At 30.1% G+C, this 13,800-nt stretch overlaps 2 protein-coding genes across 2 annotated transcripts; both read left to right on the top strand.

Moving 5' to 3' along the window:
- The first annotated feature begins 4,981 nt into the window (after positions 1 to 4,981).
- LOC132920474 (uncharacterized) lies at positions 4,982 to 6,017 on the top strand. The gene is given in 4 exon segments (XM_060982884.1): positions 4,982 to 5,107; positions 5,109 to 5,125; positions 5,605 to 5,758; positions 5,817 to 6,017. Coding segments are annotated over 4 exon segments (498 nt in total).
- Positions 6,018 to 6,047: 30 nt separating this feature from the next.
- Positions 6,048 to 7,645, top strand: LOC132922472 (putative nuclease HARBI1; the record flags this gene model as incomplete). The annotated part of the gene is given in 4 exon segments (XM_060986019.1): positions 6,048 to 6,101; positions 6,104 to 6,249; positions 6,407 to 6,791; positions 7,574 to 7,645. Coding segments are annotated over 4 exon segments (657 nt in total), but the record flags the coding sequence as incomplete, so codon positions are not given.
- Between the last annotated feature and the right edge of the window lie 6,155 nt (positions 7,646 to 13,800).

Genomic DNA, 13,800 nt, shown 5'->3' with positions numbered 1-13,800 from the left:
GCCCCATCACCCCTATCTCTAAGCAGCCACTGATTATTATCATCGGACATTACTGATTGACTGCTGAATGACCACCACGATTAAAGATATATTATCTTTAATCGTGATGACTACAATTTGTATATCAGATAAGTTCTGTATAATTGTTATTATTATTATTTGATATAATTACTATTCATTCGTATATGCACTGTTTGCATTCTATATTATTATTATTATTATTATTATTAGTCAATATTCATATTATGTATTATTGCGTTGAAGAGATGTCTTCATCGGCATCTGTTGTTTCTCTTAATATTATCAATTGTTAATTTACTATTTATTTTGTTTATGATATAAGATAAGCTCAGTACTTACTATCACCGTTTACCATATCTATATTATCAACCTTATAACGCGACACTTCATGTATCTAAACCTTTTCCTTTCTAAAAAGGAGCCTGAAGTGCCGCAACAGTGTGTTTCTACTAGTTCACTTTTTAATTCTACAATTTCTATCACTGCTTTTTCATTTATTTTTTTTTTGTTTAATTGCAGTACTTATTCATTAAATATTTTTGATTTCGTTTTGGTTTTGATCTCTTGAATTTATTCTGAATTGCATTATTTATTGCACTATTGCATAGTTCAAATATTTTTAAGTTATTTTTGATTTTTTTTAAATTGCTATTTTTATGTAACAAGATTGCTCATGAAAAAAATCTACCCTGGGTCCCTTATAACCTCCACCGGCGCTGATTATTATATATTATATTAAAATAATAAATAAATAAATAATATTTGAATATTAAAAATATTATAATATTAATAGTAATTATGTATAAAATATAATCATAAAACGATCAAACAATAAAATCATAATGGCCGACTTGCCGACTACTATGTCAAAATTACAAATTTTCCGACTAAAATGAACCAGATATCTTAAGTGGGGAGGAGTGTAATCCTACCCTCTCCCACGCTGACCACTAAACCCGGCACTGAGCCTGAAATATAAATAGTAAATATTAAATAGTTATACTACTAAATCAAACGTGAAAAAATATGAATCATTTAGCTTTTTAGGCAAGATATTATGTTAGATTGTTTTTTTGTTTTTGTAAATAATGATTATTTAATAACCTTCTTTAGAAACAAAAAACTGTTTAAAAAAATTAATTGTTTGTTACGACGTATTATAATAGTAGGCTTGTCGTTATAAATAACGAATATTATAATAGTGGGTATAATTATCATTAAGTATACGATAACGTGATATTACGTAATTAATATTCGTGTTTTTCTATTATTCTCGAGGTATGCATGTCTGTCCCCCGTATTTATATTATAGGCAATAGCATACAAATATTCACAAATCGATTGTAAAATAATCTCGTACGAAAATTTTACCTCGACGACAGAATATTATGTTGATAATTTTTCCGATTTCGTCTATTTCCGAATTCTGGGTTATCAAACGACGCTCGCCCATCAAAATTGCTCTGCCCGAAAATCTTTTAATATTAAATTAAATTTATCTTTTTATTTGCAAGGCTGGGCAAGTTAATGATTTTTTTTTAACTCAGTTAAGTTAATATGCATCAATAAGAAAAAGTTAAAAGTTAATACACATTTTTTTAAAACTTTTTATGAAGTTAAAAAAAAGTTATTTTTTTTTATTTGTTAACGTACTTTATCAACACACAACTAAATTATAGACTATAATGTTTATACTTCATACAACAAACAGTATTTCTATATAGTATGTATTTTATTTTATTTTTTTTCGTTTCTAACAATAGTCATCTAAATAACAGTTAATGTGCCTTAAAAATGAAAATAATTAATTTACATTTTTAAATAAAGTCTTTAATACAGATATTATTTGTGTGTTTGTAATAGAGTATTAGTGTATTTTTTAATAAAGAATCACAAAATATTTTATTAAATTGATAACAAGGTATACATATTAAAAACAGTCTAGTTGTTTCTATCATTATACAAATTCACAATAAAAATATTTGTTGACATGAAAACGACTGAAATAGTGAATGTAAAAAAAAAATTAATTAACTTAACTTATTTCTTAAAATGAAAATAAATTCGTTAATTTCACGTTAATTAAAAAATAAATTTAGTAAGTTAATAGTTAAGTTAATAAGTTAAAATTAAATTAACTTTTAATTTAACTCGTTAATGCCCAGCCTTGCTTATTTGTAATGCGTTTATAATGAATTAACAAACGTTCAAAATATAATATAATAATAATATCATAAAATATTAAACACGTAAAATTAAAACAATAATATCATGTGCTACGGACCTAGACGGTGCTGTACCTACACAGACGTCGAACCATTCGAATCCGTGTCAAGTCTCCGTCGTCGCTTTGAGTTCGTCTGTTCTAAAGGATGACATTTTTCGACATTCGGAACTGACACGATTGGTTGGTTTATCGTTAGTGCGTCTGTTTTGTTACATTCGCGGTCTAGTGCCGAAGGAGCACCGGTACTGTAGAACATATAATATATTCGTATAATTTTGACCCACAGGGGGTTTGTTTATTTATATTTTGGGTGTTTCGATGACCTTCAAACGGGGTCCTATAGGTACATGGCAAAGACGGTAATATATTTCGAGACGGTCGTTTATTGAGTTTTTCCCCTTTTTTTTATACAGTCGTTTTACTTGACAACGGCTCGTTTAAGTCGTCAAATACTTCAGAAGTAAGGACGTTTAAGTATAGGTTAAGACGGTTAGGTACACAAGCAGGGTGTAGGTACTCGTGACTCGTCATCGTTATTAATAACGCAATACTGCACGCAAGTACAGTTAATATTAGCGCGCGCGTCGTTAAATATGTTAAGCGACCTTTACAATATTATCGTATAAAATATGTATTATTATAATAATATGGAAGACGATTTCGTGAAGAAGAAAAAAACTTTTTTCGGTACAAAAATGTATTATCTACTACTCCACGCGTACGCCGTGATAATTAATATTGTCATGTTATTATATGAAATTGAGATGTTTTCGAAAACGCTTTTATTTTGTAGGTACACTCGCCAAACATTCCCGAATAAATGATAATAATAAAAATGACTATAACGATATTTTATAATATCATGGCACCATCACGTCACACGCCTTGCACGCGTTGCGTTATACCTATTAGAGGTACGCAATGACGTGTACATACTACATGGTTCAGAGGTTTTAGGCAGTATGTTGTGTACGCCTGTATATATATATTATATAAGATTGAACGAAAGCAGATGTAAAAAAATCCTAACTACATACCGCGAGTGTAGTACGGATTACAATATTATTATCAGGCTTCGTAAGATTATGCATCAGAAAACGCGTAAATTAACACGCTGCACTATGCATTAAAAAGTTTTTTGATATGAATTTACGTGTACAAGAATTTAAATTGTATGCACTTGAAAAAAAATGCGCAGTTAAAAATCGAAATTAAATTTTAAAATAACAAAAAATATCTATTCATTTTTAAAATTATTAATTTATTTTCTATGATTTCAATTGATAACACTGTTTTTGCAATACTGCCGTAGAACCGTTAATTATTACAAGCAGAATACAAAAAAAAACCTGAGCAAATATCTAAATAAGAAGATATATACGAAATGATAAAAAAATCTACTATGTTTGATATTCCATAATAACTGAAATATCTAAAATGTAAAAATATACTTTGCCTACCAATTAATAACATTAAATTAAATTTGTATTACTTATATTAGGTTTATTTAACGAATTTGTATCTCATTAAATAAATTTAAAACATGCAAATGCATACATTTGTGATCCCTGATTATTATTAGTGTTCTGTGTGATTTCTTAAGATTAGATGTGACAAAAAAATAATATTGTAAGGTCAATACATTAATTTCTCAAGGTACATGATATAATATGTAGACATATAAATATACTGTGCGCACATGTTGTAATAAATGGGTACCTTACCACCGCTGCTGCAGCAACACCATGATAATAATATATAATATTATATATTATTTTAGCCAGTGTCATTAGGAGGCCTCTTCGGGGTACCGTACATACATTATATTATACTATTATACATACCTAGCCAGTTACCTAGCAATAAATATGTATAGCAAAATAATAATTATTATATAAAAATTATTATCGTGACGTAACGCACGACGACAATATTTATGTACCCAATACCCATATCATCGTGACTACCAAGGTATACGGTTTTATTTCCTTAAGGAAGCTTCGCGTTTAACACAATATACTATTATATATTTATGTCTATTTACTTTATAGAATTATATGTGAATTTTAAATTATTTGGGAACATTATGCGTTCCTGCCCCCCCCCCCCCTTCAAGGTGCGACCTCCTACAACGCACACCCGTGATTATCAACCTTTTTAAAGCTACGTCCAAGTGACATTGAGCAGGTAGTAAAAAATTTATAGTAAATTGCGTCCTGGATTTTTTGGTTTTTAAAATAGGTATAGTAAATTGCACCCATAGTATAGAAATTATTTAACAATACAATGAAAACACAATTACTAGATTTGAGTATGTGAAGATTGATGTCTTATTGTTATGCAGTTAACTTATATAACTGTATTTTTTTATTATTATTTACTATATAAATTAACCTAACAAAATATATTTAAAACAATTGTTATTAATCTCATAGTATATATATATTTAATTAATTTTTCTATTTTTATTAACTAAGGGCCGTATTTATAGTCGATTATTAAGAATAAGTATTGCTTAAGTCATGCTTATGACTTAAATGAGATTCATAAATAGTACTCGAGCTTAAGAAAATGAAAAGTACGACTTATTCAGAAGATTTTAAAAAGACTGGTCTTGACCATGCTTAAGAAATTCTTTTAATAATAATGATATTGTATACGAGGTACGTTCATGATTTTTTTTTTTTTGTTTTTGATCATATCACATTGATTAGTTTTATAAAAATTGAAAATATGGATATAATACACTTTGTAGAATTAGTTAATTTTTACAACCGTGCTGAAGAAAATAATGAACGTGTTCCTAAACGATTTATTAGAGACATGCAAAATCCAATTGATTTTTATGACGATAAAGAATTTTTTTAACAGATTCAGGTAAGTGAAATAATTTTCAATAGAAATCACCATATTATATGGTCATATGGAGGTCATTTATTTTATTTTTATTTATGCCTAAAGCCTAAGTTAAAACAAAAATATTCCAAAGAGTAATTTATTATCATGTGAGTGAATTTATTATAATAAATAAAAATAAAATGATAACCTACCTATTAATAAAACAATATTTTTTTTTAATATTCACTTTTTACAGTTTAATTTGTTGAACACATTTTATTAATACGAAAATAGGGTATTCATAGTATGAAAAAAAAATTGTAGAGTAATAAAATGCTATATATGAATAGCATATACTATAATATAATATCCAAGAAATAATTAAAATGCATTTATACAGACCGATTATTTTTAGCTATGGACATAATTCTAGCTATATAAATTAAAATATTTACAACAAAAATTATAATTCATAATTTCATCTTACTAAAAATGCAATTTAAATTTAAATTTGATAGATTTTCTAAAACTACAGTATTACAAAGTTTAATGCCCCTCGTATTTAATGACATTGAAGCCGAATTCAATGACAATTCAATTAGAGGCCCTCCAATTCCACCATTATTGAAACTACTTGCAGTGTTACGGTATTATGGAACTGGAAATTTCCAAGTAAGTATAGGTAAATTGAGTAAGTAATGATAGTGATCTACTCTATTTTTCATTACAGATAGTTACTGGTGATTTGGTTGCAGGTATTAGCCAACCAACTATAAGTAGATATGTAAAAGATATTTCAAGAATAATAGCAAGTAAGTTACCGACTTTTGTAAAGTTTCCTGCTACTCTAGAAGGAAAAATACATAATCAAGTGTTATTTTCTAATATTGCTGGTAATTTCAAAATAATTTGTTCATTATGCTTTAAATAAGTATATACACAGTTGAAAAATTATTTTTATTCAGGATTTGTTGATGTTGATGGTGCAATAGACTGTACCCATATACCAATACTATAAATCCTGGAGGTGACCAAGGGGAAAATTTCAGGAACAGAAAAGGAATATTTTCAATAAATGTACAGATTGTGAGTGGACCTAGATGTGAAATACTGGATATTGTAGCTAGGTGGCCAGGATCTGTTCATGATAGTCGTATTTTTAGGTACAAACATGTTTTGTTATAATAATGCTGGGTATATTTTTATAACTCTAGACTTTTCTATAATAAAGAATTTATTTAAGTTGTAAAAACTGAAATACTCAAAATATATAAAATATATTCCTTAAGTAATAACATATTATATGTTGTTTATTTATAGCAACAGTAATATGAATATAATGAATGAACCAAAACAATTACTAGGACGTCTCTTGGGTGATGGTGGTTATCCACAATTGGGATATTTATTTACTCCTGTACGCAATCCACAAAATAGAGCTGAAGAAAGATACAATAAAGCTCATATAGCCACAAGAAATACCGTAGAACGACTAAATGGAATAATCAAAAGAAGATTTAGTTGTTTATCTAGGAAGTTAGCTGCAAAACTAAGTACAACATTGTTAATAATATCAGCATGTGCAGTGTTACACAACATTGCAATATTTAGATATGAAAACCTACCATACACAGATGAAGTTTTGAATAACAACCAAATGTTTCATCAAGAATATAATGGACCACCTAATTTGTATGGAAATATAGTTAGATCAGAATTTATAAATATGCATTTTTCTTAGAATATTATTTAAATCTTTACTAATTTAATCACTTTTGGAGGACAGTGATAGTCGCCTCCTCTTGGTGTCCTTTGTGTAATGATAAATTAATATCATGAAAATAATATTTCTATTGGGCGCAATTTACTACATTGAAATTTATACCTGAAAAATACCGGGCGCAATTTACAATTTTTTCTCTTCATTGAGCGCAATTCACGTTTGCCCATTATGAAATTTAATATCTTATGCGACACTTAAAAATGTTTTTCTCACGTTCATGGAACTCGCTTATAGATTATTTTATGCGGTTTTTATCCTAAACAATCACCGGGCTAGCGCCCAACATTGAGAATTGCTGATTTATATGATTAATGCAACATTATTTAAATATATTTTTTTTAAATATCACTCCAAGTAGCTAGTTCGCCATGATAATAGTTTATCCGAACGATGTTCATAGTGAATAAAAGTTAAAACTATAAATGAAGACAACAAGTTTTACAAACACGTTGATTCATGTAGATAGATGCTATACATTATGATCTTGTCAAAATGTACTAATTGTAAACATGATAATATCATATGTATAGTAACAGTGTAAATTGTGTACGTATATAAACTCGTATAATAAGACAATTTTTTTGTTTAAAATTTTTATCGTTTGCTTAAGGCTCAATAAAACACTATTCTCGTAGATTTTCAATGCTACTTATGTCAATAGTGTCATGATATATGAATAACCTAACTTAATCAAACTTGCACAGAAATACTTTTTATCCGGTAATCTGTCAAAGATAATTGATCGATGGGAAAAAATAAACGCGATTTGCGACTAGTACCATTATTTTTTAACCAAAATACCAAATCAAAATAGATTCCCATCAAAACACAACCGATAGGGTGATAGCCGAAGGTCATCCGAGCTCGGAAGACTTGTAAGATCCAATAGGGGTGTTAAAGCATAATAAAGGGGATGGAGAACAGCTGCTCTTACGCAGGACATAGAGAATCCCGACAGAAAGCCAGTGAAATCATTGGAACTTGAGAATTTTGAAACTTAAGCGGCATGTATGATTACTGTAGTACTGTGGTAATTGGTAATGAAAACAAAAATTTGCTCGATAATAATAATGTTATAATTCACTAGGTTTTGTTGACCGTATTAATATACTATTAATAAATAATGATAATATTATGCCCAGGTTCATTGAAGTGGTATTGCGCCGTCGTCTACATCAGGTAGGTATGAAATTATAGTGGGAATGGACGGACTATTGAGAAAGAGAGGGTGGGAGAGAGCGCGCGAAAAAGTCGTATTTACAGTTTCTGTTGCGAACATCGTCGTCGTAGCCGGGCCGCCGTGCGCAGTTAACCGCAATGCTTTATAATAATATAATGAAATAACGCGACGGGTTGTCGGGAGTGGGAGAGAAAAGAAACTTCACGGCGTATACAATGCGCGTTCTCGAATGACCTGAAAAGGAGAAAAAAAAATTAATAAAAAAATCACCGCACACAACTGTAGACTGCGAGTAGTGTATCTCATAATATATTATACCAGGACGGCGCACAACCGCACAAGACAGAAGTAAAAAAACGTTATTCCGATGACGACGACCAGTTTTATGTGCGACGACGACGACTTACACGTATAATATATATTAATATAATATTCGACAACGCGATAATCCCAAAATCCTTTTTCGTGACCCCCGTCGATTATTATTTTTATTATAATATAATTACACGCCGCCCGCGATGACTGCACACGGCGAACAGTAATTCATAACAATATGACAGTTGACCTAATGCGAGTGTAATTGGTCCCTCGGAACTACGTTTACCAGAATCTTTGACGTAGTCACGGGATACCACTTTTTATCGCATGCTTCGCAGCCATCGGTCCATATAATAGAGTAAAAATATCGATTAAAAATAGGTACAACATTATATTATTATTATAATATATTTTTTATTTTAAAGTCACGGGATTATTATGGGCGTAATGAAAATACATTATTAGACTCTCTCGAACTATCGAACGTTTAGTCGACGACATCGTCAGACATTAGAAGAGGCATAGTATTACGATCACATCATAGTCTAATCGAATTAAAAAGATTATTTTTGTTGTATTATTGCAGCTGTCATATAATGTTATTATATTATTATTATAATACTTATTAATTTAATATTTAATATATTATTAAGTTTAATATTTAATATTATATTTTACAATCAGTTTTTCCCGACGAGAATATTCAGTTCATCTCTTTGTTATCATCCTTAAACAAACAACCGTTATCGCTGAGTACAGTTTAAATTACATATTATTATTATATATAACATGCATCGTATACTATCGCGTATATAAATATAATAAACAACCGTTGAAATTCTCTACTGCACGTGTACAACGCGTCCGCTACAGTCATCGTCGTATAAAATACATTACGATTGAATAAATAGTATTATGAAAGTGTGTACATTTATATAAAGTCAATTTAAAGTGTGTGTGTGTGTATAATTTGTCATTAAACCCATTATTACAGCTCCGAGTAGACATCTCTGGGCCAAGAGCTCAAAACGAGGGGGGGAGGTGTGCGTTTTTCATTTTTATAATGAACGTAGTTATTATTCTCGGCAATACATTCGAAATTAAGGTGTTGAATTGTGAGTAATACTTATCGAGATTTGAGTGTTTTGAAATTATTAATAATGTTATAGTAGATATAGTCTATGATTTAATTATCTGGAAAATATATCAGTAGTCTAAAGGAAGTGAGAGTTTTTAGCATAAATGTCACAATATATTGTACTAAAATTTTCAGAGTTGTAATTAGTAAAAATAATAGTTTGGAAGAATAAATAATAATATGCGCATAACCACTGTTATAAAATGTTAATTGAAATTCATTATTCAACTCTATATCTACTAACTGTCACATTTAGTTATGAGCTGAATTTGAATTACTTAGCAAGATTTACTTTGTAAAAAAGTTCAAGAGAAAAGGTGATGTTGGTTAACAGTGGGCTTATTTTCACGTAAAAGTTTAAAAAATTAGTAAATTTATAAAAAGTGGGTCAAGTTGATTTATTCGGATTTAAACAATTATTAAGACAACTGTTGTGATGGTTCTCAAAAATATTAAGAAATATATTGAAGATGTAAATAATTATCTAATGTGTGTCACGTGCTTGTGTTATCATTAATTGTTTGTATTACTATTGAAACGCGAAGGCTGTAAACAATACAAGCAGCGCCAACAACATATCTCCAAAATATTAAATAAACAGGATTATATTGTGTTACTTAAATATTATATTAACAATGTATTGAAAAGAGACATTTAAAATAGTTTATTTGAGATTAACAAATTTTTTTTAAATTTAATTTAAATAGTAATCTACTTTTGCAACTCAATTTAAATGTAATTTTTCCCTGTAACCAAGGTTCAAGGAACAACCAACAAGAAATTGACAAACCTAAATGCATTATTTTAAAACATAAAAGATGAATACTACAAAACTAATAAATTATAATTTAATCTTAGTATAAAGAAGATTTTTGATAATAAAAACTAAGATAATCTATCTACTATAGTATATAACTACATAACCTTAAGGTAGCCAACTTAAACCGCTCATCCTACGTGTCTGAGAACCTGTACAAAAAAAAAATGTATAATTAATGTTTTACTTGTATAATATATTATTATTGACAAAATAAAAATAATATTTTAGTATTTATAACGGTCGTTGCCATGCAATCCGGCAGCACAATCGCATGTTGGTTACATCCGCTAAATAAACGTCGATAAAAACATCTGAAAAAAATACTTACATAATATATTATATAATATAATTTAAATTAATAAGAAGAGTTTATTTTTTCACTGAAATAACAAGACAACTATAAATAGGTGAGTTATGTTACATCATGGAAAAGTCACGTCTGCAGTCATGTTTAAACTCGCTGTACTCAATCGACAATTAATATATTATTATTAAAAAAAATAATGTAATTTAACATCGAAATATCGAATAGATAAATCTTATAAAGTCTATAGACTTTCATAAATTACGTCTAGCAAGTAAAATTTTCTGAATTATTAGATATAATATTATATTTAAATGCAAAACCGCATCACATTACGTGTATTATTAATAAAATGACAAATATCCTAAATTATAATTTCAGTACATAAAATTGTACTTACCTGAATTTCCTACAATAATTCTCGCCGGAAGTAGTGAAGTTAGTATACTACTACTACTACTATTACTACTACTAATAATAATAAACGACTCAAATTTTATTAATATTTCACCCACAGACATGGCATTTTTTTTTTTTTGAATAATTATTCTAGCAGATGATAGAAGGTACTAAAGGTTTTCATTAATTTTCATAATTTTATTATAATAACATAGACATCATTTTTTAAGGTAAGTTTCCAACAAAACCAAAAATAAACTTTCCCATCATTTGTCAAATTTTAAAGCCTCAACACAAATTTTATAATAAATTTATTAAGTTCCTCAAAACTCAACTTTTGACGATCACTATAATGTATATTATTTCTATCAAACTGTTCCCAATTCAATTAACGAAGAACGCTTAAAGTAAAATTAAAAATGCATAATTTGTTTATCACGTGTACTATTTGATACTCAAGCATCGGCGCCCTTTTGAGAGATCCATAAGAGGTATTTAAATCCCCTGAGCCCCACCCCCTAATTGCAAGATCTGTGCATAATGTACATGGGATTCACAGCTCGTTTCACCCGAGGTTCACGAGGTACAAACGTGGCGTTTGACGAATCATAATATGGACCTAGGATATAAGGGTTGCGGCTTTAGATACGGTTGTTGTGTATACGAGCGCCAAACTCAGGACACGTGAAACGTGTCAAAATAAGAATTTGATCAGAGGGGGAGGAGGGGCCAAAGAAATTCTTGCACTGCAGTGCGCTGAAAAACTTAAAGCTGGCCCTGTCCACGACAACCTGACCTGCGTACCAACAAGATCTTAAGTCTCAAAATGAACATATGTAGTATACAAGATATATATGTCAGGATTCCCAAAATATTCACAGTATTAACAATATGTATATATGCATTAAACTTTATTGCATTAAACAAAGAAATAAAATAAACAAAATAACATAACAACTTAAAGTCTAAGGGCTCCTAGCCCAACACACACTATAACACAGTAGGTACGGTTCAACGTACCGCAACACACTGTCGCCTACTCTCTCCACTAGCCCTCTTTACTGTCACCCAGTAGTGTTGCCAACAACTCGGTCATCCTGGGTTTTACAGCGTCCTCGCTGTATTATCATACATATAAAAATTTTTTTTATAAATACAATTTAAAAGGGGATTACTCTCTCTCTTCCTTATTAAATGTATTATTTTGAATATAATCCTAAATAAAAATTAAAATATAAACTGTATGTAACAGAAGAACGACAAATAATAAGAGTAATAAAAATCCTACTGGATTTAACAAAATATAATATTAACATTATCTAACTAATTCTTAACATAAATACTAGTGGTATTGAAGTCTTATAATTTATAGTCCCTCAACCATGATGGCTTTCTTTTCACCCTTGGTGCTGGTTGGTCTGGAACTGTTTCAGTCTTTATCTTTTCTTCAGTCTTTTCTTTTCCTTCTGACTGTACTTCATCACTATCAGTTGCTTCTTCATGTTCATCAGTGATATGATTTGGTACATTATCACTGTCGGCTCCTATTCGATATACTTTGAGATGAGATGCATGAGCTGTTGTTACATACTGGCGTCCCTCCCTCACTGTCACATCAGCTACTTGGTACACGTCGTTAGGTAGTACTTTATTTATTATCAAAGGTCCTCGAAACTTTGGTTGCAATTTTGTAGGTTCACCTGTATGTATAGTTGGACGTCGTAGAAACACAACTTCTCCCACTTTATACTTCACAGGCTTTGTATGTTTTTGATCATATCTATTTTTCCACTTTACTTGTTCCTTTTCGATGTTGGCTCGTGCCTGTTCTTGCAGCTTATTAACATCTTCATATTCTTCTTCAATTGTTATATGTCTTAGAACCCCATCATTGAAACTTGCATGGTAGCCATACAATATGCGAAATGGTGTATCTCCTACAGTCTTATTTTGTGAATTATTCAATTGACTCTCAACTTCGGGTAATTTCTTGTCCCAATTTCTTTCATTAGTCATGTTCGCCTGTAGTACTGGTACCAAAGTTGAATTCACTCGTTCAACTTGCCCATTGGACTGTGGATGTCTGACTGAAATTAATGTGTGTTTGATTCCACCTGACTCACAGTATGTTTCAAATCTTTTGGAAGTGAATGCAGTACCTCTGTCACTAATAATCCTTTTTGGTAGGCCATGTAACAATATAAAACTTTTTAAACATTTCAATACTGAATCAGTGTCACACCTACGCACTGCATACAATTTCACATACTTGGTTAAGTTGTCAACTAATACCAAAATATGATTGTTACCTGAAGTAGATTTTATGAATGGTCCTATGTGATCAAGATGAATAGTTTCAAATGGCCTCTTCCCTGGTGGAATTGGATGAAGCTCACCTTGTTGACGCCCCTTAGGTACCTTACTGAGCATACACTCCGGACAGCATTTTATATGATATCTAACATACCTGCGCATACGAGCAAAATAATAACGTTCCATAATCTTAGATACCGTCCTATCTAGTGCAAAATGACCAGATAAGTCATGACAGCGAACCACCAGACTTTTCCGCATCCCATCTGGTACTACCCACAATTGACGTGTCTTCTCATGAACCTTGACTGTTCGATATAATATACCTTCACGTAGGACATAATTTTTAATCATACTGTCCTCAGCTACTGAACGCTCTTCTGGTCTTTTTGTCAAGTTATTGATAATATACCGTAACTTTTCATCACTTCTCTGCATGGCCATTACATGTTCCTCTTC

The sequence above is a fragment of the Rhopalosiphum padi genome, chromosome 2 (assembly GCF_020882245.1).
Source record: "Rhopalosiphum padi isolate XX-2018 chromosome 2, ASM2088224v1, whole genome shotgun sequence".
NCBI classification, from domain to species: domain Eukaryota; kingdom Metazoa; phylum Arthropoda; class Insecta; order Hemiptera; family Aphididae; genus Rhopalosiphum; species Rhopalosiphum padi.
Note: the sequence above shows the minus strand (reverse complement) of the source record. Positions and strands in the feature narration are given on the sequence as shown.